The sequence below is a fragment of the Clarias gariepinus genome, chromosome 24 (genome assembly GCF_024256425.1).
Source record: "Clarias gariepinus isolate MV-2021 ecotype Netherlands chromosome 24, CGAR_prim_01v2, whole genome shotgun sequence".
Classification (NCBI taxonomy): domain Eukaryota; kingdom Metazoa; phylum Chordata; class Actinopteri; order Siluriformes; family Clariidae; genus Clarias; species Clarias gariepinus.
Genome location: NC_071123.1, coordinates 9,454,044 through 9,479,087, shown reverse-complemented (window position 1 = coordinate 9,479,087; position 25,044 = coordinate 9,454,044). Strand labels below are relative to the sequence as shown.

The window sequence follows — 25,044 nt, the reverse complement described above, 5'->3', positions numbered from 1 at the left end:
TCTTTGTCAGTAATCATCAACGAAACGGAGAAGTCCAATACGATGATAAAATGACCTGGTTTAACCCCTTGTTGGCATGACCAGACTTTCACTGGAGTCACTGATTAATATGCTTTGTAATAAATAACTAGCAGGGAATAACTATAATTCTAAGGGATGTAAGTTATATGACAATAAGAGTTTGTATGTTCTATGCGTCTTTATTTAAAACACAATTCAATTAAGTCAAAAGTTCAAAATCAGGGCATAATAAAAACAGCACAGGAGAGGAAAATGAAAATCCATTTGAATTGGAAAATTCAAAAATATGTGTCTGAGTCCTTTTCTCCCCTTCATGCCTTGTCATTGTTGTCATTCAGTTCTCTCCTCTGTTCTATCGCTATCCCCAGATAGAGCAGAGTCACATTAGGTGAAATATTCATGCGCTGGGAGAACAGACTATTCTCAGGTCAGACGTTAGGCATACTAATGCCGCAAGTAATGGCTCTGCATTGGCGATTACCTCCAGCGTCGTGAGAGTCTCTACCGTTGTACATTAGAAACAGAGACAGAGAGAGAGAGAGAGACAGGGAGAGAAAGTGTTCTCGTTTTTAACATTCGTCTCAAAACCTACTGTCAAATACTGCACTGTAAGTGTACAGCTTGTGTTCTGTGCTATAGAAAGCATTACACACACCACAAAAAGAAAAAAAAAATCCATATAACATTCTGGTGATCTATAAACTTACAATGGGTTTAATAGGAAACCTCTGACATATAGCACATTTAATATTGATCCTGGTGCTACTTTGTTGGTTGCTGCTGTATTTTCTAATGTACTTTTCTTAAAATATAAGCAGACTCAGCTTTGTCTAGTTTTTAATCTACAAGGATGGCACTCATAATAAGCTTTTGGTAAGGATTAATTCCCCCCAAAAAATGCATTGGTGGTACAAGAACAAGATGCGTCCAAGTCAAAGTGGGAATTTTTATTTCTTTATATAATTCACTGCTACACTAATGCACTTAATCCTAAAACAGATAACATCAATGTAGAATCTTATTTCAGTTCGCCGGAGCCATGATCAGACCTACTGCACGTCTGAAATGCTAACTCCCTTAATGGCCCAAACATGTGTAAATGACTTGGAGTAAGGTCAGGACTATCCAGGGGATGTGGTAATAACGTCATGCCGACTTCCTGTAATGTACGAGTGGTGTTTGTTAATGATGTGTGTGCAGTTCCCACAGACAAGTCTGTGACTTCTGCGAATTAGCGATCTGTCGATTTTCGAATGATCAGGCGATCGATGTTCATGGGAGTGACCGCAGTGGGCTCCAAGACGCCTCTTCACGAACGATCTTCTTTAAAACGTTTGCACAATTCAGCGAGTAAAACTGTCAATTAGTTTTACAAGTCCTGGTTTGACTTGAACACCCACAAATATTTGCCATCTTGCTTCTGTCAGCACCATCCCCTGCGTTTTTGATAACATTGTTTGTGTACTAGAGTTATAATTAGAGTCACAAGCCTTAAATTGTTTGTGAGCAAAAGTGTAATTTCCTCACTCAAGATGGAACTACGTCTCCTGATATCTGAAGAATCTGTGAGTCATGGGTGTCCAGACAGACCAAACTATGTGTCCTGTTTACTCTTTAAAATGCTCGTGATTGCTCTATTATGTCGCGACTACTGAGGAAGCTAAAATTTTGAAATAACATGATTATAATTGTAACTTTTATGTCTGAATGATTAAATGGATTCGTTTGATGCTTTTAGAAGCCAAAACATTTCTTTATACCTTGTTTTTTCATTTTTATAAAGATCTCATTTTGTACAGTACTTGTCAAACATTTCCAAAGTGTGACCATCTGGACTCCTGATCTCACCCTCTCCTAGATGTTTATTCAAACCTCTGGTGCTCACCTCAGTCTATCTATCCACTCAAGGTGACTCACTCTCTAATTCTTATTCCTCCTGACTCTCATCTACCTCCCCAGTGCCCTCAGATGTAGGTGCAGGAAATTAACTCTTATAAGATTTTTTTTTAAGTGTTTTCCTAACCTTTAAGATTTATGATTAACACTAAAGTTAAGCCATGAAGTCAAGTATGATTTAATACTATGGAGATATCTTTGGTAAGATCAAAACAAATGTTCCTATGATGTCATGCAGTATCATAACATTGAAATATATTATAACAAATGATTGCATGCAGGAGCCAAATAGATATAAGGAGTGGCTTTGGTATCATATTTAAACAAATAAAAAAATAAATAAAAAAAGAATTGAGAGTCATTGCATTCCACATAATGAATTTGTCTGCTGGCTGAAAGGTCATGTGAGATCAGCTGAAGTTGTTCCAGCACATTTCTCACCTTGCTGATTCACCAGACACCAGATAACATTGCTCTTGGAGGATAAAAGGAATCTAGATATCATATGCAGACGAACTGTGTAAAGCCAAAATGGAAAACAAAGATAATTCAGTTTACAAAGATGCAAAAACGGGATTCGTTTGATGGCTTTCACGGCCATCTGTTATAAAATCTGTTATACATTACAATTGTAGCAATTTTCTGTTAGTTTAATTGTAGTAATTCAATAAGTTGCTGTAGTTACTGAATAACAGTGTTGGGTGTAACGCATTACAAAGTAACAGGTTAGAGTACTTGGATTACTTTTTGATGTAACAAGTAATCTAATGCGTTTGATCCGCCATTTAAGTACTCAGTTATTTAGTTATATTAAAAAAAACGGTTTAGTGTAGGTGAGATAGGGGTATAAGTAGTTAACTGATTATGGGCCAAACTTCGCTGACTGATGGTGGAATAATTATAAAGGTCTTGACTAAAACAACGTGCATGAGGAATCACAAAGGAGTTTTCATTTTCTGAAATGGAAAATTACTTTAGTTACAATTATCAGAAAGTAACACTGTAATGTAACTGATTACTTTTTAAAGACAGTAATTTTGTAATGTAATTAGTTACTTTAAAAAGTAACGTCCCCCAATACTGCTAATTAACATGCTTTAGGCCGAGAGTTTAGGATCAACAGGGTGAGTACTTCATAATCTAAGTTTATAACCTAAGCCGATTTTTATTTCTTGTCCTGTTCGGGTCAGAACATTTCATCTCCTGCATGCTTCCTGTTTTCCCATCACATGCCGACAATGCAGGTAAACCTCACCGTGTAAAAAAATTAATCAGCCGACTCTGGCACAACCGTTTGAAAAACAGGGCAACCTTCTCAAAGATTTACTGTTAAGAGCAAGGTTTTCCTTTCCAAGAGGAGACTCCATTTCCTTGCCTGGGCTCGAGCTCAAGCCTGAGCTCAAGCCTTCACTTCCTGGAAACGGTCATAATAACCAGGCTGCAGATAAACAATCAGTGCGTCGGGCAGGAAGCGAGGCAGCATAGGTTCATATTTCCGATTGTCGGTTTCTTATTGTTTCTACAGATGAATTCTTTGTTAGGTCTGAACCTCCAAGACCTCCACATGCCTTTTGTGGTAGCCGTTCCACAACTTCTGACCTTTTTTTCATTGCTTATCAATTCTATTAGGAGCCATGCTGCAAACACTGCTGGTGCCTGATACTTGAATGGAGGAATGTTAACTGTGTTTAAACTTTTTTTTATTGTTATTATGAAACGCTCCAGATGGTGCACACTACAGGGGGGTTAGTCATGGTTGAGAAGTACAGCTATGTTCTGAAATTTTCCATATGGCATGTCTACTGTAAATGTTCTATTCGTAGCTGTGTGACATTCTTGATATGGTGAAGCATGTTTTTTATGGGTGGAAGAAAACCTGGGAACCCGGAGGAAGCCCACAGGGATACAGGAAATACATTTGATACAAAATTTTATCCAGGGTGTATTGTAAAATTTAGTGTTGGCTAATTCATGTGTGTCTGCTTATTAATGCAAGCCTTGTCTCAGTGTGCCCTATGGATTTACATAATAATCCAACCTCATGAAGCGCAGTAAATAATATTAAGAGGTTTTCGCAGCAAATAAAAATAATCTTGTCAATGCCCGCCTACTCATTTTAGACTCATTCCGGTTAGAGTGTTAAATCGAGTGCTTTAGGTTTATTTACCTGATTGAGTCATCCATGCAAGTCTCTATTTATAGGTCCTGCCTATCTTTGTGTCTTGTTGTTCATGGCAGCGACCTAACGAAAAGGTGCCGTGTGCCACTGGGCTCAATTATGTGCCTTTGACCTTTACCGAGCTGAGATAGCTGTGCCGATAAATGTTGCTGTCTAAGCCTGAATCTGACCGCGCTGGCTGCTTTCAGAATGGACTGGCATGAAACAAACCTCTCCAAACAATGAAAAAAGAATGCCAAAAGTATGGTCAAAGGCCAAGCCGAGTCAAAATAATCTGGCGGCTAAAAATAGTTAACCGTTTTCTCTGGATTGTATAATCTTTTTAAATTTTTTTAGGAAACTCCTGTACGAATGAAAGGAGAATCTCTAAAGTGGTGTTGAGTCAGCGTAATCTGACGGATAAAAACAGTTTCCCGTTTTTTGTGGTTTGTTTTATCTTCTTGAATATTGCTGATCTAGTCACAGCCTTGAGTAATATAAGATTTCTCATTTCGGTTCATTACCCTGCGTGCGTCGTGCCGCCTTGCTTGCATTTCCCGCAGCTATGATAGGCTGGGTTTTTTTTTTACGCTCAACAAATTAGCATGTAACAGTCAGTGATGCACGGTACAGACTCTGCCTTATCTCCAGTTCTTGAATAAACGCTGTTGTAAACTGCAAGTGGTGACACAGATGGGCTGTTGTGCTTTGTATCAATACAAAAGCCTGTCAGACCCTCTTGTTTTCCGACTGAGCGAATCAGGAAAATTACATAAGATGAAGCGGACGAGGATTACCTTCCTAGTGGGATGGCCAGGTAGAAGACAGAGAGCATCACGGTCCTCTTGTTGTTGGTAAACAGGTCTCCGATGATGGTTGGGGAGATGGAGGAGTAGCTGGACTCTCCGATGCCCACCAGGCCTCTGGATAGCACGAACAGCCAATAGTACTGCAAGAACAAAACAAGCAATGTGTTAAAAAAAAGACTATATTACCAGTCAGCATTAACTATGCACCTTTATACATTATTTCTGAACATTTGATCTCAGTCTCTTCCAAAACAAACTTTAATTCTCTCTGCTGCATAGCTGATCTGCTTGCTCGGCAGTATCCGTTCATAAATCTGCTTACTTTCACTGAACAGCACAGAAGGGTGTGGATTTCCCCAAAAGACAGAACTAAAGGACAGTGACCTTTGACATCATCTTGCTTAAAACTGCCTGTATGGAAAAGTGTTTTTTTTTTTTTACAACAGTCAATACTTCCAATGGTCTTAGAGAAGAAGGACATCTGCATAGTGGACTCTGACCCAGGCCTGTCGGTTTAATGATTAGAGAAAAGGGAAGGAAGTGAAAAACAACCCTCCTTGCTTGGAAAGACTAGGTGGGGTGCGGTTATAGATGTTCATGTGGAAAGTCTTTTTGAGTTTAACTGTGTATGGGTGGTTCAATTATGGGACTGAATATTGCATACATGCTAAACATATACCAGGCTTTAGCTTATTTCTTCATAACAGGAAAAAGACACATAGGTTATTTACACCCTCAGCTCATCTCTTTGCTTTTTTTCTCTTCACCTTTTCCACACTCTGTAGATACACAGTTCATACAGTACATGCACATTCTGGTAGTATTTCTCTTTGTTCTTGTTCTTCATCTCTGTTCCCTCTTTCCCAACACACACACACGGATCTGATACAAATTACACCAAATGTAGGACGCCCAGACAAGTCTATCGGTGCTCCAGGGAACAAATGTTGCAAACGTGGGATTTCTCTGTATGATTTTCCTACAATCAAGCCCAAGCCCTGCACTCTTGCATGTGTTACAGTACGTCTCTCGTGTTGGTTCATGCAGCTACCTTTAGACGGCTGCTGGTTCTCAAAGTAGAAAGCAACCCCTTTGATTAATGAAATCGCCTTTAATTTCTCAAGAAATTAAGATCAAGTCTGGCTTGATCGCCAGTGAACCTTTCAAAATGTTTAGCACGGTAATTTCTAATCCTAGCCTTGAGCACTGCTGGACCTTGAAACAGTCAATCACTTTTCAATTTTAAGTAATGGTGTCCATGTGGTAATGTGTTACTCTATTATTGACGGTTTTCTTTCTCCTTGAAAAAAACGGATGTCTAACATTGTCCCCTCACCCATGTCCCAGGCTTTATCCTATTACCAGATTCTCGCTTCTGTTCATCCCTCGGTCCATCCGACAGCCTTTAATAGACCAGTGCAGGGAAAAAAGGGTGGGGTTACTATTCTATTTTATTGTTGTGTGTTATGTAATTCCCAGCAGGTATAGGGAATTACTACAGCGTATGTGACAGGAAAGAGAAAAAGCAACTGAGAGTAAAGCTGGCCAATCCTTTTTTATACACTCATTTATGTCCTCCTATACTGATCTGGGTTATTATAGCAGCTGCTGTGCTGGAGTGTGCGTGTGTGTGTGTATCTGTAGGAGCAGAAAGCTGGAAAGCTGCATTGCAGAGAGTAAGGGATGGAGGAGTGAAAGAGAGGAGAGAAGGAGGGGAGGAATTGGTAATGTGGGGGTGATACAAATATTAACCAGCAACACACATTAGTGGAGGGTGCATAGACGTGATCATATTTAAAAATTGAGTTAATGATTTTAAATGATAAAAATATATGATTTTTTGAATTGAATTGATGTTTTTAAATAGTAATAAATAATTACTATGGTCAAAATTATGTACAAAATATGCATTAGCAATAAAATACACATAGACAATTGCACATAGTGCATTATATTGCCATTAAAGTGGCTTTTCCATATCAGTGGCAGGAAAAGAAGGATATTGTGATATTAGAAAACTGAAATTAAGTAGGCGAATAGCATGAAAATTCTTGAAATGTGTTTCACCATGAAAGCAGATAAATAACGACTTGAGATTAGCATTTTCTATGGACTTGTATCCACCTATCCATAAATACACACACACACACACACACACATCCCCACTACAAGATCATCTAAAACTCACTTTATTTATTTTTAACAGAGGTCATGAGTCATTCAGATCAAGTATATATTTTTGCTTTTGAGGAACAAGGCACAGTTCTGTTTTCTTTCTTTATCAAAGAAGTGTAAAAGGCTGAGTTGCATTCTTATGCCTTTAAAAAAATCACTTACATAAACATGAGTTTCGAAACATGTTCTGCACGAATACGCTCAAATCTGCAACTCACCAGCCGCTCTCGTCTTTTGTTAAAAAGCAAGATTATGATAATGTGGTTTAGAAAAAAAAGAAGGAACGGAAGGAGCTGTCTAATTGCAGCGTAATCAACCAAAAATCGCTTGTTTTGATTAATCCAAAAGAATCTCATCTTGATTTATGAGATTGTGTGGTTTTACTGACTGGGCTGAGCTCGTCTCCACGGGTATGAGCTGCAAGTTTGTTGGAGTTGTGGAGATGAGCTCATCAGCAGGAGGTTAGTGTAAGGTAATAAACAGCTGCGTTATAGAGAAGAGATGTTCGCACTAAAAGGATATGATATTATAAATATGTTGTATAACATTAGGGGAAATAAATGAAGGCAGGTTTTGTTTTGGTTTGCTTTGTTTTATGTATTATAAGCAAGAAGTGTTTCATGTTCTCAAGTCATTGTGATTTTATTGCATAAGTGAGGAATAAACAGCGAGGCGGTGTGACGTGTTGAAGTTGAGTGTTCTTTATTAATGAGTCTGCGGCATGTCTGGACGTGTTACGGCAATTGTTTTTCTTTTAAATACATTGTTTCATTTATTAACATATGACACACTGCACTCTTAACCATCTCCAGATACATTTAATGTTGTAAAACGTCTGCGAAATTACTTATTTCTGCCATGCCTACACCTCCCAGAACACGGTGTGGCCTACAGACATGGCTGCTTAGGATTCCAGCTCTCATTTGACTACTGATTTCACATAGATCCACACGGAGTATACATAGATTCCCAAACCACAATCATGTTGTGTAGGATACTTTCTGTGTATTGTTTCTGTCACTTGTTGCTAAGCTTTAATATTCTGTAATATTTACAGTTTTGAATTTACTTCTGTTTCCTTGTTCCTGTTCCAAGCCCATTTAATGTCGTTTAAGAATCAAATGACCTCCACTTCATTTCTGTGTGGGTTTCGACTGATTGGTTAATACAAGTTCTGTCACATCAGAACTGAGGATGCAATTTATGTCCAACAGAACTTGAATAAACCAAAGGTGCAAAACGCACTAAACCATAATATGGCACATAATCTGAGCACACAAATTATACTACAAACATACTTTAAGCGTTGTGTGGAAGTTATTTTATGCTGTGTTTGTGAATGTGTGATTGCATGGAATCAGGTGAACTTGTGTGTGTGTGAACTGCGAGTTCAAGTCCATAGAGGTAAAATGCGGTTAAATATCATTTACCCAATAGCAGCTATAAATGGTTATTTTTTCCTCCATTTTTTCCATTCACACAAAAAGGCCATTCTTTTAGAAACTCTAAAATGTCCTGAAAGTCCTGTTCAGTGTTACAAAGCACTGACACTAAAGACTTCTTATATACATGATCAGGAAATACCCCTACAATCATAAATTATACTGAATATATATTACTTTGTTATGAACCAACATGATGATGTAAATTGTCGGCCATGCACATCACTCCAAATTATTTACGATTTTATAAATAATAAATTATTACAATAAGTGTATTAAAGTAAAGCATTAATTGAAATATTTTGGTTCTACTACTAAATCATAGATTGTACAGTTTATGGTATATATACACACTGGGGGGTGTTGGCATAAGTTACGCAGAATCACTCCGGTTAGTGTCAAGATGGATTGAGGGAAATAACTGCCTCTTAGCATTTGCTCTAGGGAGCATGCCTGCCCTAAACCCGGATTACAAATGAAAAAAAAAAGTCAGCACAAATATTCACTCGCTCTGGGCTACGCTTCACATTCCTGTCATTTGGTTGCCTTTCTCCTAAATGGTAATTACACTGAATGACTCTCATGTCTCATGCCCTCACTAGAGACCGGGCCACACAAACCACTCACAAAGCATGTTAACGTGTCTTGATACTGAATCCCCATTCCTATCTGAAATTGGCTGATGGTAAATAAAATAAAAATACCACCCAAACTGTGATACTGAATCAAAATATATCCTTTTCATCTGCTTGGGTTGCTCGTCTGTGTTTCCTTAGCGTATTCGTATGGAAAGGGTTTAATGGAGCGTAATTAAACTTGAACTAAAAGCTTGATATAATCCACCCAGGTGGCAGATCTGATCACATTAAGTGGCTGCCAGCTGAGATATAGATTAAACATGTGGAGTAGAGGGGAATTAAACACTGCAGTGACAGACCATGGTCCAGATGCAACTTAGTATTTCAGTGGACCAAATCAAGGAACTTGGAGGGAAAAAAGTATCAGAACTGATTACCATATGAAAAAAATACTATAGTTCAATGACTCTAGATTTTAAAAAAATGAAGCATCTTAGCTTCTATAGCAGTGTTGAGGCCAAACACAAGCGATTTCTGTAAATTATTTATCTTTACATTTATAATTTACCAGTCTATAGACTAGATAGAGGGCTATAGACTTTGCTTAGACTTTTACACACTGATCATTTCTAAACAACTGATACTGGCTCATGTTACTGTAAATAAAGCTGATGATGAAATAACAGAATGTTTAGGTAATGTTTAATTAAGTGCTTCAAGCAACGATTATTACAAAGTGATAGCATAAAGTGCCTCTAGGAACGAGAGATGAGAGATGGCCTAAGGACATGGAAGATTTTAAATTAGACAGGATAAATATACAGATGTTCCTAAACAATGTTAGTATTTTCTCTAGTATTAAACATTGAGTAATGTATTATTCTATACAGTATGAACAAATATGTTTGGGTAATTAAAAAAAAGAATGGCTTAAAATAACTTAATTGTTAAATGATAGTGTATTAGTGTATCGGCATTGGCTTAGCTTTAATCTTTGACATGAGTGCTATATATTGTGGTTTGTACTTTTCAATTTTACAACATAATAATGTGTGTTTTAGCTGCGCTACAGGGGCCACGTTTATCCTAAGTTCAGGCACTGATGTGCAGCTCGAAGTCACCTGGTGCTGTTAAAACTTTTGATATAAGTTTATACTTATACGAAGGCAGTCATGATTTCCACGATCATACAAAGAAGACATCTTACCTCTTGGGAGATGAAGGAGCTTAGTAGTGTCACAGCCGACCAGAAAAAAATGCCGCAGCTTAGAATGACCTTCCTGTTAAATCGGTCGCCAAGGTAACCGAAGATGGGTGCTGCCACCATGAAACTGCAGATGAAAACTGCAAGAGAGAAAATGAGAAATTTCACATTACATATAAGAAATGTTTAGTTGCTTCAAATAATAGCATGTTTCCCCCTCCCCCAAATCATGAATAGATGAATGTGCCTTGTAGGTCACCTTGTCCAAATCATGTAGCGATGGAAAATGAAAATGAAAAAGAAAAAAAAAAATGATATGTAAGGTTTGAATGTTTGCAGATCCTCCACTATTTATCAAACGTGCTACACTAATCCAATGTGGGAGGACAATTCAAGGCTTGATTCAACTTTCCAACCCACTCCCCTCCCACAAGCCCCTGCTGCTTTGTATACTGTGTCCAAGCAACAGCTATTCCAAGATAGATACCTATAATCAAAATTGTCAGAAGGTCTAGAATTTAATTCAGATGGCCCATGATATGTTAACTGAAATGTTCTTTTATTAAATATTTTACCTTTCAGCATAAAAATGTACAGTACTGTGCAAAAGTCTTGAGCCACCCCACATTTCTTCATATTTTGCCTTTCACATTTTTGCATTTTTTTTTAACATAGTTTTAAGGAATAGTTTTCCAGGCAAGTTGTGGCTTACATTTTTTATTCAGGCATTGTACCTGCCCAAATCAGATATATGTTATACCAGTGATGCTTACGATACACAATATACTTTAACTTGAATAACTGTTCTCTACAGGCAGCTGCTACAGGAGTCATGGGCGTACAGTGAACCTTCATGGCTGACCTTTCATTTTCTCTTTTTTCTTATAGAAAGAGGGATCTCAGACACGGAAATGAAACTCCGTAGTTTCTCTATGGGTTATGGGACTATTAGAAACCAGGTCAATACTAGATGCTGACTTGATAAAAACAAGTAGAGTAAAGCTGGTTAAAAGAGAGAAAGAAGAAAATGAACTCACGAATGGACTGTGAAGAGGGCGGAGATACATTTATTTGAAGGTATTACAGTCTTAACAGTGGGATTTAAATTAAAGCACCACTGTTTCGACATGGCCTCTGTAACGATATAGTTAGAAATGGGTGTGTGTTTCACAGAGGTCCGATTCAGTTTTAATTGTATAGCATTTTTACACTAGGCAACTGCACAAAGCAGCTTTTCAGAAATCCGGATGTAGACGTTGATCCCTAATGAGCAAATCGGAGGCCACGATGGCAATGCAAACATCCCTAAAATGGTATGAAGACTCACATGCATAGTATCGTAATGAATCATTCCTTTTTTACAACTGTAAACAATGGGGTCACACAGTATTGTGTTGAAAGAATGTTCAGTATGAGCATCATAGACTTTATTATTACAAGCAGTAGCTCTTAGGGACGAGTCAAGGTGAGATTATTCACTGAAGAATGCACGAGTCTTAGGTGTAATCTGTTTGTAGGGAAATTCATTATAATCTGTTTATTGATGCATCTTCAACCTTGACCAGAGTTCCCTTGCTCACACGCGCACACACACACACACACTCACTCATACAAACACACTTCATACCATTAGTCCATGGAGACAACTCAACAACTGTTCTCTAACAAGGACACAGAGTGTCACGAAAGTGAAGTGTCACTCTTAGACAGACGAACATGACCAGTGTCTCCACAATCAAGCTGAAGGGCATAAATTTGAATATAATATTGCTAGGAATTGATTTGTATATTTCTACGTGTCATTTTTAGCTCTACAACAGAATGTTGTTTTTCAAAATCTGTCCCAGTTTTCCTTCTCATACCTGACACAAACGATAGATAATACAAATAAGATAAGATATGGTCTCATAAAGCATGTTATAAATGATTTCCAAATCAAAGTTCAAATATTTAAAACCACATGCAGCCATTTGTTTTGCTAGGTCAGCTAGTTCATGTTAAGGGTATCTTCAGCAGATGTAGTCTGAAACTAATATTTATGTGAATTTTTTTTTTTTAGGTACAAAATATAGGTTAGAGATTATAAAATGTGTGTAATTCAATCTTTTTTTATGTTATATTATACCAAATTAGCAGCCACTTCTTCCACTTGCAAGCATGAGTGCTTGCTAAACTTGTACTGTATGTATGCTAAGGAGCTAGCCATGAAAACTAAACTTATGTTTAAATAAAAAATTACAATAAACAAAACCTTGAGTTTGAACTACTCAAAGTTGGAAAGCCGTTCTAACAATCATTATAACTATGATAATTAAAAATGGAACTATGATACTAAACTCCTCCTTCATGAAAAATATGAGCTAGCTTGTTAGCAGTTAATAAGTGAGCTAGCAACATAGCATAACATGAGTAAATTTTCTAATTCATTATTATTGTTTCTTAATAAAGATGTTTTTTAAAATTTAGATTCCTTGTTTAAAATCATAAATTCTATAAAAGGTCCTATAAGGTAAAATTATATGTATATAAGTGTATATATAAGTGTATATTGTTTTAACATCACAATTTGAAATAGCCTTGCTTCTAGCACTCTTTGCATACAGTATTTTGAACTCGGTGGTTCACAATGCCTTAAAATAACTTACAGATGATACATGACTTCCCTTTGCCAAATATTGATGACTGCTTCGGAACTATGATAGCGTTGCAATTTTTTTTCTTTCTTTTTTTTTTCGAGAAAATATATAATTTCTGCTGTCATAAGCGCTAACATAGTGTTGTTCTTGGTGTGCAGAGCAGAGATTTGGGGAAATCTGTGTACTGTGGTTTTAACTCCAGTGGTCTCTTTAGGTCAAAGTGCATTGTTGAACATGGAACAATAGCATATTTTTCAGCCTAAAATTTATATCCTTGCCTTTGGGGCATATTAACATGCTAGTGTTTATATTAAAGATAAAAATTTGCTAGGATGCACTTAAAATGTTATTTAAAGGAAATATAAAACAGACTGCATATTAACGCAAATATTTTCCAAGTTTCTGTTTCTGAAAGTACCTTCAAGCCACCAGATGGACACGAATGAGTTCCTGTGTTTCTCTCAGACCTGTATTTATCTCATCAATGTGTCATCAGTGTTTACAACACATTACCTTGACATCCCTAACAACCTGACAACATGAACATAGGTTGTTGTTATTATGTGTCATTAGGTAAGATGGGGCTTCCTCCTGATACTCTTGGTGACTTAACAGTGATTAATGTGCAAAGACATGCGCAAGGTGTGTGTAAGTAACATACGACACCCTGAATAGAAACTAAACGCCTAATTGTTAATGTACCGCGGAAGGAAAAGTTTATATACATGTATTAAGTATTGTCCCTCTGGTCGATTTTGTAATGCCAAATATACCTAAGTGCTCTGTTCAGGGAGACTGGACTTGTAAGAAGCTTTAAATCTATTTTGTTTCCATGACATGCAAGAAAAAAAAAAGGAAAAAATGGTCTTAAATGCATAGCTTTTGTAAGACTAAAAACCCACCATATTAGCTATTAATATTATTATTATTATTATTACATCAGTTATCACCTGTACGCCTAAATAAACTGACACATTTTGTAACATTTACTAATAAAGATGATCAACTCTCTCATCAGATTCCAATTATACTAATTGGAAAATAAAGCATGCTTGATGTAGCATTAAAGTCCAAATCTTCAAAGTACCAAACACAATTTGCTATCCACTTAATCACCTCCCAAAATCTACACTAGAACAAGAGACTTTCTAGTAAGTACAGTACAGTACATGCACGTCAAACTTGCATTGAGGTAATGACAGACAGCAGGAGTAGCGTTAAAAGCATGTTATCTGTCTAACCTCCCATTAACCTTAGGTCTGATGCTTGGTTCTCTGATAATGACTTCAACTCCCTGTGTGCACTCAATCTTGGAATCTTGGCACGCAAAGGAAAAAAACAAGGACACAAAAGACAGAAATGAACGTGAGATGAGATTCGATACAAGATTACAAAGTATATGCTGGAAAAAAGCTCCTAAAATATTCATGTCTCATCTTCTTGTACTGGTTAACAATGCCAATGCATGATTATTCATTCAAGAAGCTGGGCTTCTTTGTTATAAAATGTAAAGATTTGTATGACACTTAGACTCACCCTAGATTCCCAGTTGATGAAGAGAACCTGGGTGTTTCTCAGTAGCTAAGCTTCCTAACTCAGAACAGGTAGTTACGCCCATTTCGCTAAATGTCACAGACATTGTTTCACTCTGAAAATATGTTTAGTGTAAAACAGAGCTGTGTATAAATGCAGGTATAAATTGAGTTAAGCTGTTCCAATTAGAAAAAAAAAGAAAAAACAATGCATCTCCAAACATAATCATTACTTAAAATACAATGGCACAACCCAGGAATGCTCCTGCACTTCCACATTAGTGAAAGAGAAATAAGAGAAATGCACTTTTCTTCACCCCTTCCAATTGAATTCTGCCTCACCAGAACATGGCATGCCTGCATAAAACATATCGCGCCCTGTCTAAAAGCGGAGACTATTTCATTCTGGTCATAGTGTCTCCTCTGCATCCTCCCTCACAGAAATGAACTTTTATAAAAGAACGTGAAGACTCTTCCTGCTAGGTTGTTCTGACCTGAAGCTATCCGGCTCGTCAGTGCGTCTGTCCACCTAGACACTAATCTTATCATTATTTCTGTAATAACTGGCTTGACCTGTCCATCTAGTAGATTCATTACAAGAAATGTGAGGACAACATACCCTGTTTACGGGAATGAGTACTCATGATTTCCTATCATCTTTTCACGTCACTTGGCATTTTTTCTGCACCACTTTAAATTCCTTTGCCAGTTCCTGGGATTTTAAAATAAAAATCTGTTTTGGATAACACCTTACCCAAAGCCTAAGTCAGAAGGTTAGCATAAACACATCACAACGGATGACTGTTTATCATCACATATTTATATACTGTAGTACTTTATGATAGTTTTATAGTTGTGTTAATTAATAATCCATGCATTGGTCAAGTACAGTGTAAAAGTTTTTAGCCACATGTCATTTCTGCATATCAGACGTTCTTTTTTTTTTTTTTTTTTTAACATAGTCTTGAGGAATTGTTTTCCTGACTTCCTGTTTGACTTTTTTGGCTTAAATTTTTGGCAAGTTTTTGGCTCTTCATGTTTTATTCCAGTCCCTGTACCTGACCAGTTTCAAAGGAATGTTTTTGTTTATCAAGTCACAAAGTGACATATGTATTATTCAAGCGTAAATAAACATCTAACTTAGGGCAAGAACCAGTGAGAACCTGGTGCAGATAAAGACACATGATCAGGCCGGTGATCAGTATACTGGTGATGCTGAATGATGAGTGGTTGGAACAGATGAGAGGGGAAATGAGGCTGCTGCTGAGGTTGTTATCTTTGAGCACTTTGCAGCCTATCACAGTAAAAAGACATTATCGTTAAGAGCTTATCATAAGAAGAGATGACACTTAGACTGTCATCCTAGTTATAAACTGTCATACCAGCTTGTGGTAACTGAATGACATCTTCTATGCCATATTTATGACTAAGTTATTTCAGTCATATGATGCAAGTTTCAAGGACATATTAATGCTCTATGTCATCTTGAAGTCAATGTTTGTTGCTACAAAAAGCTAAGATCTCTGTTGGAAAAATATTTCGATGTAGGTTTGTAAAATCACTCCTTTAGCTTTCAGTTTGTTAAAAACTGAGTAAAGAAACAGAAGAAACACATTTCCTTCTGATTCTGCTTTGTCTACATCTTTGCATGAGAGCAAACTGTTCCATAAGGAACAATTACTTTGGGTGGCAGTGCGGTAAAAAGGGTTATTAATAGTGTAAAAGTCTTTTGTGTGTACTCTACACACTATTCACTGTTTTCCTGTCTCTTGCAAAAAGTATGCCATTGTCTATTTGGTTTATTTATATAGTCATAGAGAGGACCTACTGCTGTGCCATTAGCTATGGATGAAACAGAACTAATATCCTTTGGGTTGGTGGGCTTTTCCATACAATCATCTGCATCCATCCATGCTTTCTTTATGTTTTATACATGCTTGCTATTCGCTATGTTACTATGAAAACTTTGAGTGCAGAAGGAAGGAGTAGGAAGTGACTTTGATCGCTGCAGGACAATGGGAGTAATGAACTTTGGTTTCAAACAAAAATAAAAACGGAACAATCTGGACAGTACCAGTTCTGGCCGGTTTGAGTCAATTGTGTTACCACCAGAAAAGTGAATCACAAGTAGACTGTTGACTTTGGCTATTGCTTTTTAATTAGCTTTTAATAGCTTTCATGTTTATCGTCTAATTCGTCTTAAATTATCTAATAGGCACGGAAATGTAGTGTAACTCATGTTGTTTAGGATAACTTACAAGTAGCAATACTCTACTTGTATTTTCTGCAAAAGCTGTTTCATATTTGAACATTTGCATTAAACATTTAGCTAAATACTTTAGAAAGCGTAAAAAAAATCGATCTAGAAAAGATCGACTGAATTGCAAAATCTATTCACTCGCACAGCTCTAGTTACCACCATAATCAGACAAAGTCTAAGACAAATACAACTTTTTAAAACTCAGGAGATGTTCAAGCATCCCTGTGCAAGACAACACAAAAACCTAGTCTTAAATCCAAAGAAAACTTTACAGTGAAGACAGACTTAGAAATAACTGGCAATGACAACCCGGGGAAAGACTTTGCAATGAGGTAATGCTTGCATTCGACAGTTTATTGAAGGGTGTTAATAGTGTGGAAGTATTGTTCCAAGCTGATGTGTCTCAGATTAGAAAATAGCACGAAACATTCAGTAGTCGAATGTAATTTGTCCATAAGGTTAATTGTTTGAGAATAGCTATAACAGTATTCTAGCACGTTATTGCCAACGTCAGAAAACTTTGTGAATGCTTGTCTAATAAAAACGCTATTAATTATTATTTAGTGTATATTCTATACAAACCTTCGATATAACCTGCTCTATAATAAAACAAAACGCTTTTTATTTCTGCAGTCACTGCGCTGTCACGGTGAAAACGGCTCAATGTAATTACTTCAGCGTTATCTGACGTGAATCTTATTAATACCAAGACGACCGTGACGAATTTAATTAGTGTAAATGTTTAGCACTCATCCTGATAGTGGTGTGCTAATCATGATTAGAATTACATAGCTTTTTATTATTTACATCATTCTATAACTGTTAAACGACGTTTGTGCTCTCCTTTTGATCTATTAGGATACTTCACCTTTTTCACACACCTACTCTTGGAGACTGCGAAGCGACTGGTATGCGGATGAACACTTTGTATTCATATTACCGATTCACTGTGATATAATGTATTGTAACAACATTGAGGTCTGTGACCGCACTGAACATGCAATCAACTACATACAAGTCTTTAGACAACTTTGACAACTTTGACACATTCCAATCCATCACCCTTGAGGGCGAGAACCATTAGAGTGCACAATGATCATTGTCACATACATTCCTCAACGCTTAATCAACCTCTTTAAACTAACGCCATACAACTTGGGGCATCGCAAGCTTTTTCTTTTTTTCTTTTTTTTTCCCACAACACCTGTGCGAAACTGGCATTGCAACACCTAAAATATACAAACAGTGATGATGTACAGTACATCGCGCACATGCCGCGGCTCTAGAGGAAGGCCGGCCCAATTTAAGCCTATTACTGTAATTAGATGATTTAAAGTGCATACCTGAGGGGGAGCGAGAAACTGATGAGATGATTACAAGTGTGTAAGTAGGGTGACATTACAGAACAGCACAGGACAAGGAACCCACATGTATTCCTCGTGCTTTATGTTTTTTTTTAATCCTGGTGTATATTGTCGGGACCGGTACTATTGTCCTATAGCTTTCTCTTGAACTTAAATCCTTTAGTGCATTTCGCTGTCGGGTTTTGTAATGCTGTAAACGTGTCACATCTTAAAATTTATGATGCTATACTATATATGTTTTAGCTGCTTATATATGTGCATCTTGTACATTTTTTAAAAATCTTTTAATAATTTACTTTGTGTTTCATCAGCATGTGCACTGGGTCTTGCTCGCCTTGCTCGCACATAAAGTATAAATTCTACCTTTCGAAAGATCTTTCCATTCTATGTACTTGTGGGATTGATTTAAAAACATTAGTTTAACACTTCCATTTTCTTACAGGACTCTAATCTCATTTGACAGCCCATATCTCATCGGTGTGTGTCGGTATATAAGTGGGAACTGCCATGTAGGCAGTTGATGACTAAGCACACACAAACACACACACACACACACACACCAATGCCAGATTTCAGCCATTCCATTATTTTTTTTTCCTTTTCCTTTTGACACGTTACTATGACAACACAGGAGGTGGTACCTGCGTATATCTGTGAATACGTGCACGTGTATGTGTGGGCTTGGGTTATCGTCATTGTTGGTCTCACGACCGCACCGCACTCCTTTGTCCACTCGTTCGCAGCCTCGGCGTCGAGGAGACGTGCATTAAGAGACACGCAGCCGTAACCCAGAGCGAATAGCGGCCTGTTTGTGCGGCGCTAATTGATTTTGGATACAGGCATGTCTGTGGGTGTTCGTGTAGGAGAGACATCGTGAGTAGACACACGTATTGGCAGGATGTAACTCGTGCACGAGGGGGAAAGAAATCCTAGTAGGGTGGAAACATTCAATCCACTTCATGCTCGAGTATGAAAGATCCCATTAAACTATTGCACCGTACAGTATATTTGTAAATTTATTGTCATTGAGCGTGTTCCAATAGATTTGAACGCTGGTTTCTTAAGAAACCCTGGTTATTATCGTAGTTCCAGTTTTTTATTGTTTGCTATAAATAGAGGGCCTTTAATGTTTCTATGCAAAAGCATAGTGTTTTTAGTTTTTCTTTATGCCGTGCATGTTTGCGTTTAACGCATTCTTGATGGCTGCACTTCCTCAGAGTTCCTCGGATCAGTGAAAACAGCTCACTTGTCAGTGAACTCACCACACACACACACACACACACACGGAGCACTGTTCTGCCGCTCACTAAGTGATTAAAATCTCCCTTTTCATCTGTTATGAATAAACCATTGCCACACATGCTGGTGCTGAGGAGCCTGCCGTGACAGAGACAAGAGCGAGCTGTCTCGGAGTCTGGATGAATTACTCAATCAAAACATCACGTAATGCGGCGGAGATGAAGCCTACAGAGGCGAGAGTCTGAGCAAAGGGGCGAGGTCTTCACAAGTCTTGTTTCAATATTTTGCTTTCCTTATCGCGTTTTCTCAAGGAGATAAGACCGTGGCTACTGATGCCTGGGCTGTCGAGCACAATGCTGCAAATGAATTCGAACCCGTTCGGTTGGGCATCAGGGTCCCGGAGCTTGATTTCGTAGTGTAAAAAAGAACGTGGTGTTCTAAGTATTCAGGGCAGCGGCGATATGAGAGAAAGAGAGAGAGAGCGAGAGAGAGAGATAGGAAGGCCGAGCAATGAGTAATACTATATTCAAAGCCTCATGCATGCCGTGACATGTTTGCTTACTAACAATTGCAACTGTAAGCTCCGTGTGTGTCTGAGTGGGTGTGTGTCTCCCATACCATGTTACATTGTGCATATTACTGTGTATAAGCAGCCCAGCTGTCAGAAATAAAGTGCACGACCATTAATCTCCGTTCCATCTGAGCGCCTCGGTGCCGTATATTTGCTCAGCTACAGTACGCGCTAGCTCTCTGTGATTATATTATAATCAGTGTAAACCTTTTTGCCACTATTATTATTATTATTATTACTACCTCTAAGCCACATTCTACCCCTGAGTCCTTTCCTTCTTTCTTTTTACTTAGCAATGAGAAAGCCGTTCCGATCGAGTGAAGTCATGCAAAATATCTTAAACGGATTTCTCTATCGCCCCAGGACATAAAATGCAATTTTTGATTTTTCATAAAACTCAATAGACGCGACGGATCGAACAGCATATCGTCAAGTAATGTATTCGTTATTATAAGGCGTACAGTATAATAAAAATGCATGAATGTTTTATTAAAGAAAGAGTGTTTTTATTAAAAAAGGAGAAAAATACATTTTGTGTCAGTAAGGACGGAGTTGAAGTAAGCTTGAGCACAGGATTGTGTGCTGCATAAAATTCTAAATCACAATATGCGCCTGTGCAATTATTTAAGAGCAAAATGCTGCAATTTTGGGGAATTTGTCAGTAATTTAAGCACATGTTTGTTTGTTTTTTTACAGAATTTTCATTTGATCAATAACTCTCAATCAAAAAAGTCAATTAAAAAAGAATGTATACTGTATCGATTTTTTTTTTTTTTTTAAATCATTCATCCCTGTAGTCGTTGCATTCTTTTTGGAATGTAGATGACTGACAACCCAGCGTTTGTCCTTTTCCATGTTTTGGTTCTGTCACCTAGATGAAAGTACTTCTAGAACGCTTCAAGCGTTTCAACGGTTGGTGAGAAGATGACTACTGACTGGACATTTTTGAGAATTTTAAAAGACATTTTTTCCAGGCTTTAAGGTACTTAGCGCTATTTAGACTATGACAATCATCTAAAGGCCATGAAAGAGAATCTGCTCTATTCTGGTTCAGCTCCTCAGGGCATTGAGCCTTTCATGAATTTAGCGACGGCTTTTCTTAGAAAAGGGGCAAGACGACAAGGGCAAGCTAGACCAACGTAGATTTCCATGATTGACGGACAGAAACGCTGATGAATCCTCCTTCGAACCAGGAAAGAAACTTGATCCGACCTACTAAACTATTCAACAATGCCATGAAGCATTTTAAAAATGTTGGCAGATCCGAATTCTCGTGAAAAACCGAGACGAGTTCTAGCTGGCTGAAGGCCAAGAGCAATCGGCAATTTAAGACTGCGTAGCACAACCCTCGAGGGCTCAATCAACAAGTGCACAAAGGGATACTTGCTTTGCCAACAGCAGTTTATTGTGCCGTACAGAATGTTGCTCTGTTTAAAACGTCTTACCTGAGACTATAGGCTAATCCGTCCCTTACTTTTTCCTTTCAAACGAACAACAATGAATAGACGCTGCAGGTGTACATGCTAGGGAAAGACAGGAAGCTCTCTGACTTGCTATGAGTGTGTGGGTTGTGGATAGAGATAGCTGATTTTCCCATGAAAGCACCTTGCGAACACTGCGAGCTATACGAGCCTGAATGGAGTGAAAGGTTTGGTGTACTGTATGATGAAGCCGAAACGTGGAGCCAAAACAAACAGACGCAACGGAGCGACAGAGGAAACGGCGGCTATAGTGAACAAAAAAAAGGAGCCGCATGAAAAATTCTGCTTTTCATCAACAAAAAGATAATGGAGATGTCTAATGATGGCGAAATGTCTTTTGAGTTTTCAAAAGAAGCTTTTGTTAAGCGACGAACAGGCCGAATGTTGAATATCTGCCATGTTGCAGGTAGATTATTGAAAGGGTAGAATAATAGACCATACCTTGGAGGATTTAGGCATCCTTAAGCCGGGTTAACAGTGGATGGAGAGCACAGAGATGGATGACTGTAAAAAGCTACTCGACAGATTCTTACAAGTTTATTATCTCCTAATGTCTGTGAAACCTCCCTGTCTAGACTAAATCGCGGTATGGTGGCTTAGTGGTTAGCACTGTGGCCTTGCACCTCCAGGGTCTGGGTTCGATTCCCGCCTCAGGGTCTGTATGCATGGAGTTCGCATGTTCTCCCTGTGCTTGGTGGGTCTTCTCCGGGTACTCCGGTTTCCTCCAGCAGGCCAAAGACATCCATATTAGGATACTTGGCGTTCCCATAATGGGGGAATGTTGACTAGGGGTCCCACCATGGTCTTTAAATGAGAATAAATACAATAGTAATCATCACCGGCCGTCACGGTCCCTAGTTGAGGTTCCTACAGTAGATGGATGGATGGATGGATATATGTGTTTGATATATTTGATTACAAGGTAAACGCATGTTGCGCAAGAAGGAGAGTTGACACGTTTCAGCACTGCTGTGAGTCACGACTGGAAAGAACATTACGTTTAATTAAAAAATTTAATTTCTGCAAAAGTCAACTAGGAAGTCGGATTTAATGTCTTTCTCTGGTTTGTTTTTGTGTTTCATGTCTTGTAAATGTTAAAGTCATCTGTCTGAAAATAAAGTTTGCAATCTAGTGGAAACTGGATAGGGTCCACTGGGTCGACCACACTTTTGAGTCTCCTTTGTTCTACGTGAAAAATGATCTAGGCTACAGAAGGATTCTGGTCCGACCCAAGGAGTCCATATTTCGGAGCTCTGGCGCTAAACTGTCGAATTTTCCCATCTCCTTTAGCTGATGACAAATCTCTTCTTCATAGAGAGGTTGGAGGTGAAGCTCCCTGATGAGTGTGTGTATGTGTGGGGGCAAGATCCTTCGAAACACATAAAAGAATAATCTGAAACAGAACCCATATTAAGAATGACGAACCATCAGATCACAGACGAGTTTAGTTATTACAGCCTTGCCAGTGTTTGTGTCAGGCTCTATTCATAGTTCAGAGGGCGAGAGAAGAGGACTAGAGCGATGGAGCACTTGAGCCCATCAGCCTCCCAGTGCTCTAAATTGCTCCGAGCACTCATGACGCCCTGACGCGTTGACGGTCTTTTCATGAGTAGGAGACACACACACGGGGGGTTGAAGGGAACGTGTGCGGAGGTAGGAGGAGATTCCGGATTAATCACGGTCATCTTTTTACACTGATGACAGCACACGGTGATGACTGTTGAGATCTGAGGAATTAACATTCGCCGTGCGGTTAATCTGGGTATAAAAACGTTTTAGGGTTTCCCTTAAAGGGAGTGGACGATTCACTCTGCTCTGCCAGAAAGTATTACTGCAGTAAATTTGGCAGTTCTGGGCCACAAATCCTCCAACAGTTCAACAGTCGGGATTAACAGATGGTTTCTGTTAAGGTTCTGAATAAAAGAATGATACGTATGTTAATACCACAGTGTTGCTGAAGCTCTCTTGAGGTCAGCGGATGTAAGGAGACATGCTCGTTTACACCGTAGTTAAACAGATTATTTTGGCTCTTAATGAAGACGTTCAAGCAAAGTGTGTTGAAAAGCTGACAGACATCAAGAGGCAAACATATCTAAGCAGCTGAACTTCCCGTATTCGAGATTCGTATCACACCTACAGTACATACCCGGCTCGCTTCACACACACACACACACACATATCATCAGCAGCAGACTACCCTTCACATTCCATCCAATCAGAAACCCATTTCAACACACTTCAGTACTCTCGGTTTACAAGCATCTATGCGTCCAGATTTCCCACGACCACGTCCATCACTTGATGGATGTCTTTTGTGGAGCAGGACTTCCCCGATTCTTACCCGGCTTGCTGGAATGTGAGCGGTTGAAAGCCACTCTCAGAAGACACCCAGACTATGTGCTGCCAAGTTTTTCGGGGTTAGCCTGTGTGATTGCAGAAAATGCATGTGTAGAGTTACCGCTTTCAGTGTGAGTGTGTGTGTGTGTGTGAGAGAGAGAGAGAGAGATGAAGAAACGGCAGCTGATGCAAGCGGATCCTAACTCAACACTTCACAGCTGAGGAGTGTTTGGTGAACCGAGACGACTGGGAAACGTTGGTATATGGATGGATGAGCAGCGTAAACATTTGAAGTGGCGAATTTCGCAACAATCGAAGTCACTAAAACCTCAGATCGATAACCTATGTGTGCGTTTGGCGGCTGGAAAATCAGATCTAGTCATTAAGTTCTCCGAGTCATCTCCTATTTGGGGGCTGAAATGGAAAATGCTGTATATTCTGCGGTATGCGGACTATATTTTGCTTCCTCGAGAGCATGTTGCTTTTTTTTTCCTCGAAAAACCAAAAAGCAGTGGATAGGTTGTTTCCAATCCCATGATATTTTGTTATAGCATGGTATATTGGGATATTTTCCTTCGAACAGGGTGTGGAGTGTTCCTTTTCTGTTATAAGTACAGGAGCTATATATTTAATGACAGACTGATGCTCAAATAAATAACAGAGTGTGATAGTGTGTGTGTGTGTGTGTGTGTGTGTGTGTGGCAGCAGTTTCCAACCTAAAGTGGTTTGAACTTACTGTATAGACAGACTACTAGATAGCTCATCCAGAGACCTCATGCTTTGCAGACGTGCAGACAGATTTGTAATAATAACCCAGACGTTTTTTTGTTTTTTGCCCCGGAGCAAATTTAAAATTTGCATAATAGTGAAATGGATATATAGTGATTTTTGAATGATACTTTTGAATGAGAAAAGTGCTAACCTGTGCCACCACTCCCTGACTTGCTCTCTGTCCTCTGACCTTGATGATGGAGTAAGCATACCGTACATGGGTGTGAACCGTGTGTCCTGGGGTGTATACCAGGCTTGCATTGATTTGTTAATGCACATGTCAATCAATGGAGAATACCTTGGCAAAGCTACATTACCAAAGATGGTATGTGTGTGTGTTGATCAAATGTGATGCTACTGTATGAAACTATCTTCATATCATCATAGCAGCCCATCACTTGAGTCCTTAAGGGAGATAAAAAAAAGACATTATATATTTGCGTCAAGGCTGAATGCATTGAAACCTGCCTGGCCGTCTGTGGCACTGAAGATTAAGACAAGCCTCAGCCTAGGCTTAGTCCCTGAATCCGATCGGGACAAAGAATCGATATGCATCATTAGATCCCGCTG

The 25,044-nt window shown here is 38.6% G+C and overlaps 1 protein-coding gene across 1 annotated transcript in view; it reads right to left on the bottom strand.

Annotated features, from left to right (window-relative positions):
* Window positions 1–25,044, bottom strand: part of spns2 (SPNS lysolipid transporter 2, sphingosine-1-phosphate) — a 66,622-nt gene that overhangs the window by 18,536 nt on the left and 23,042 nt on the right. Inside the window, exons 3-4 of the mRNA XM_053485287.1 lie at window positions 10,287–10,423; window positions 4,873–5,024 (exon numbers count right to left, since the gene is read on the bottom strand). Of these exons, the coding sequence (XP_053341262.1) occupies window positions 4,873–5,024; window positions 10,287–10,423 (289 nt within the window). The remainder of the gene's footprint in view (window positions 1–4,872; window positions 5,025–10,286; window positions 10,424–25,044) is intronic.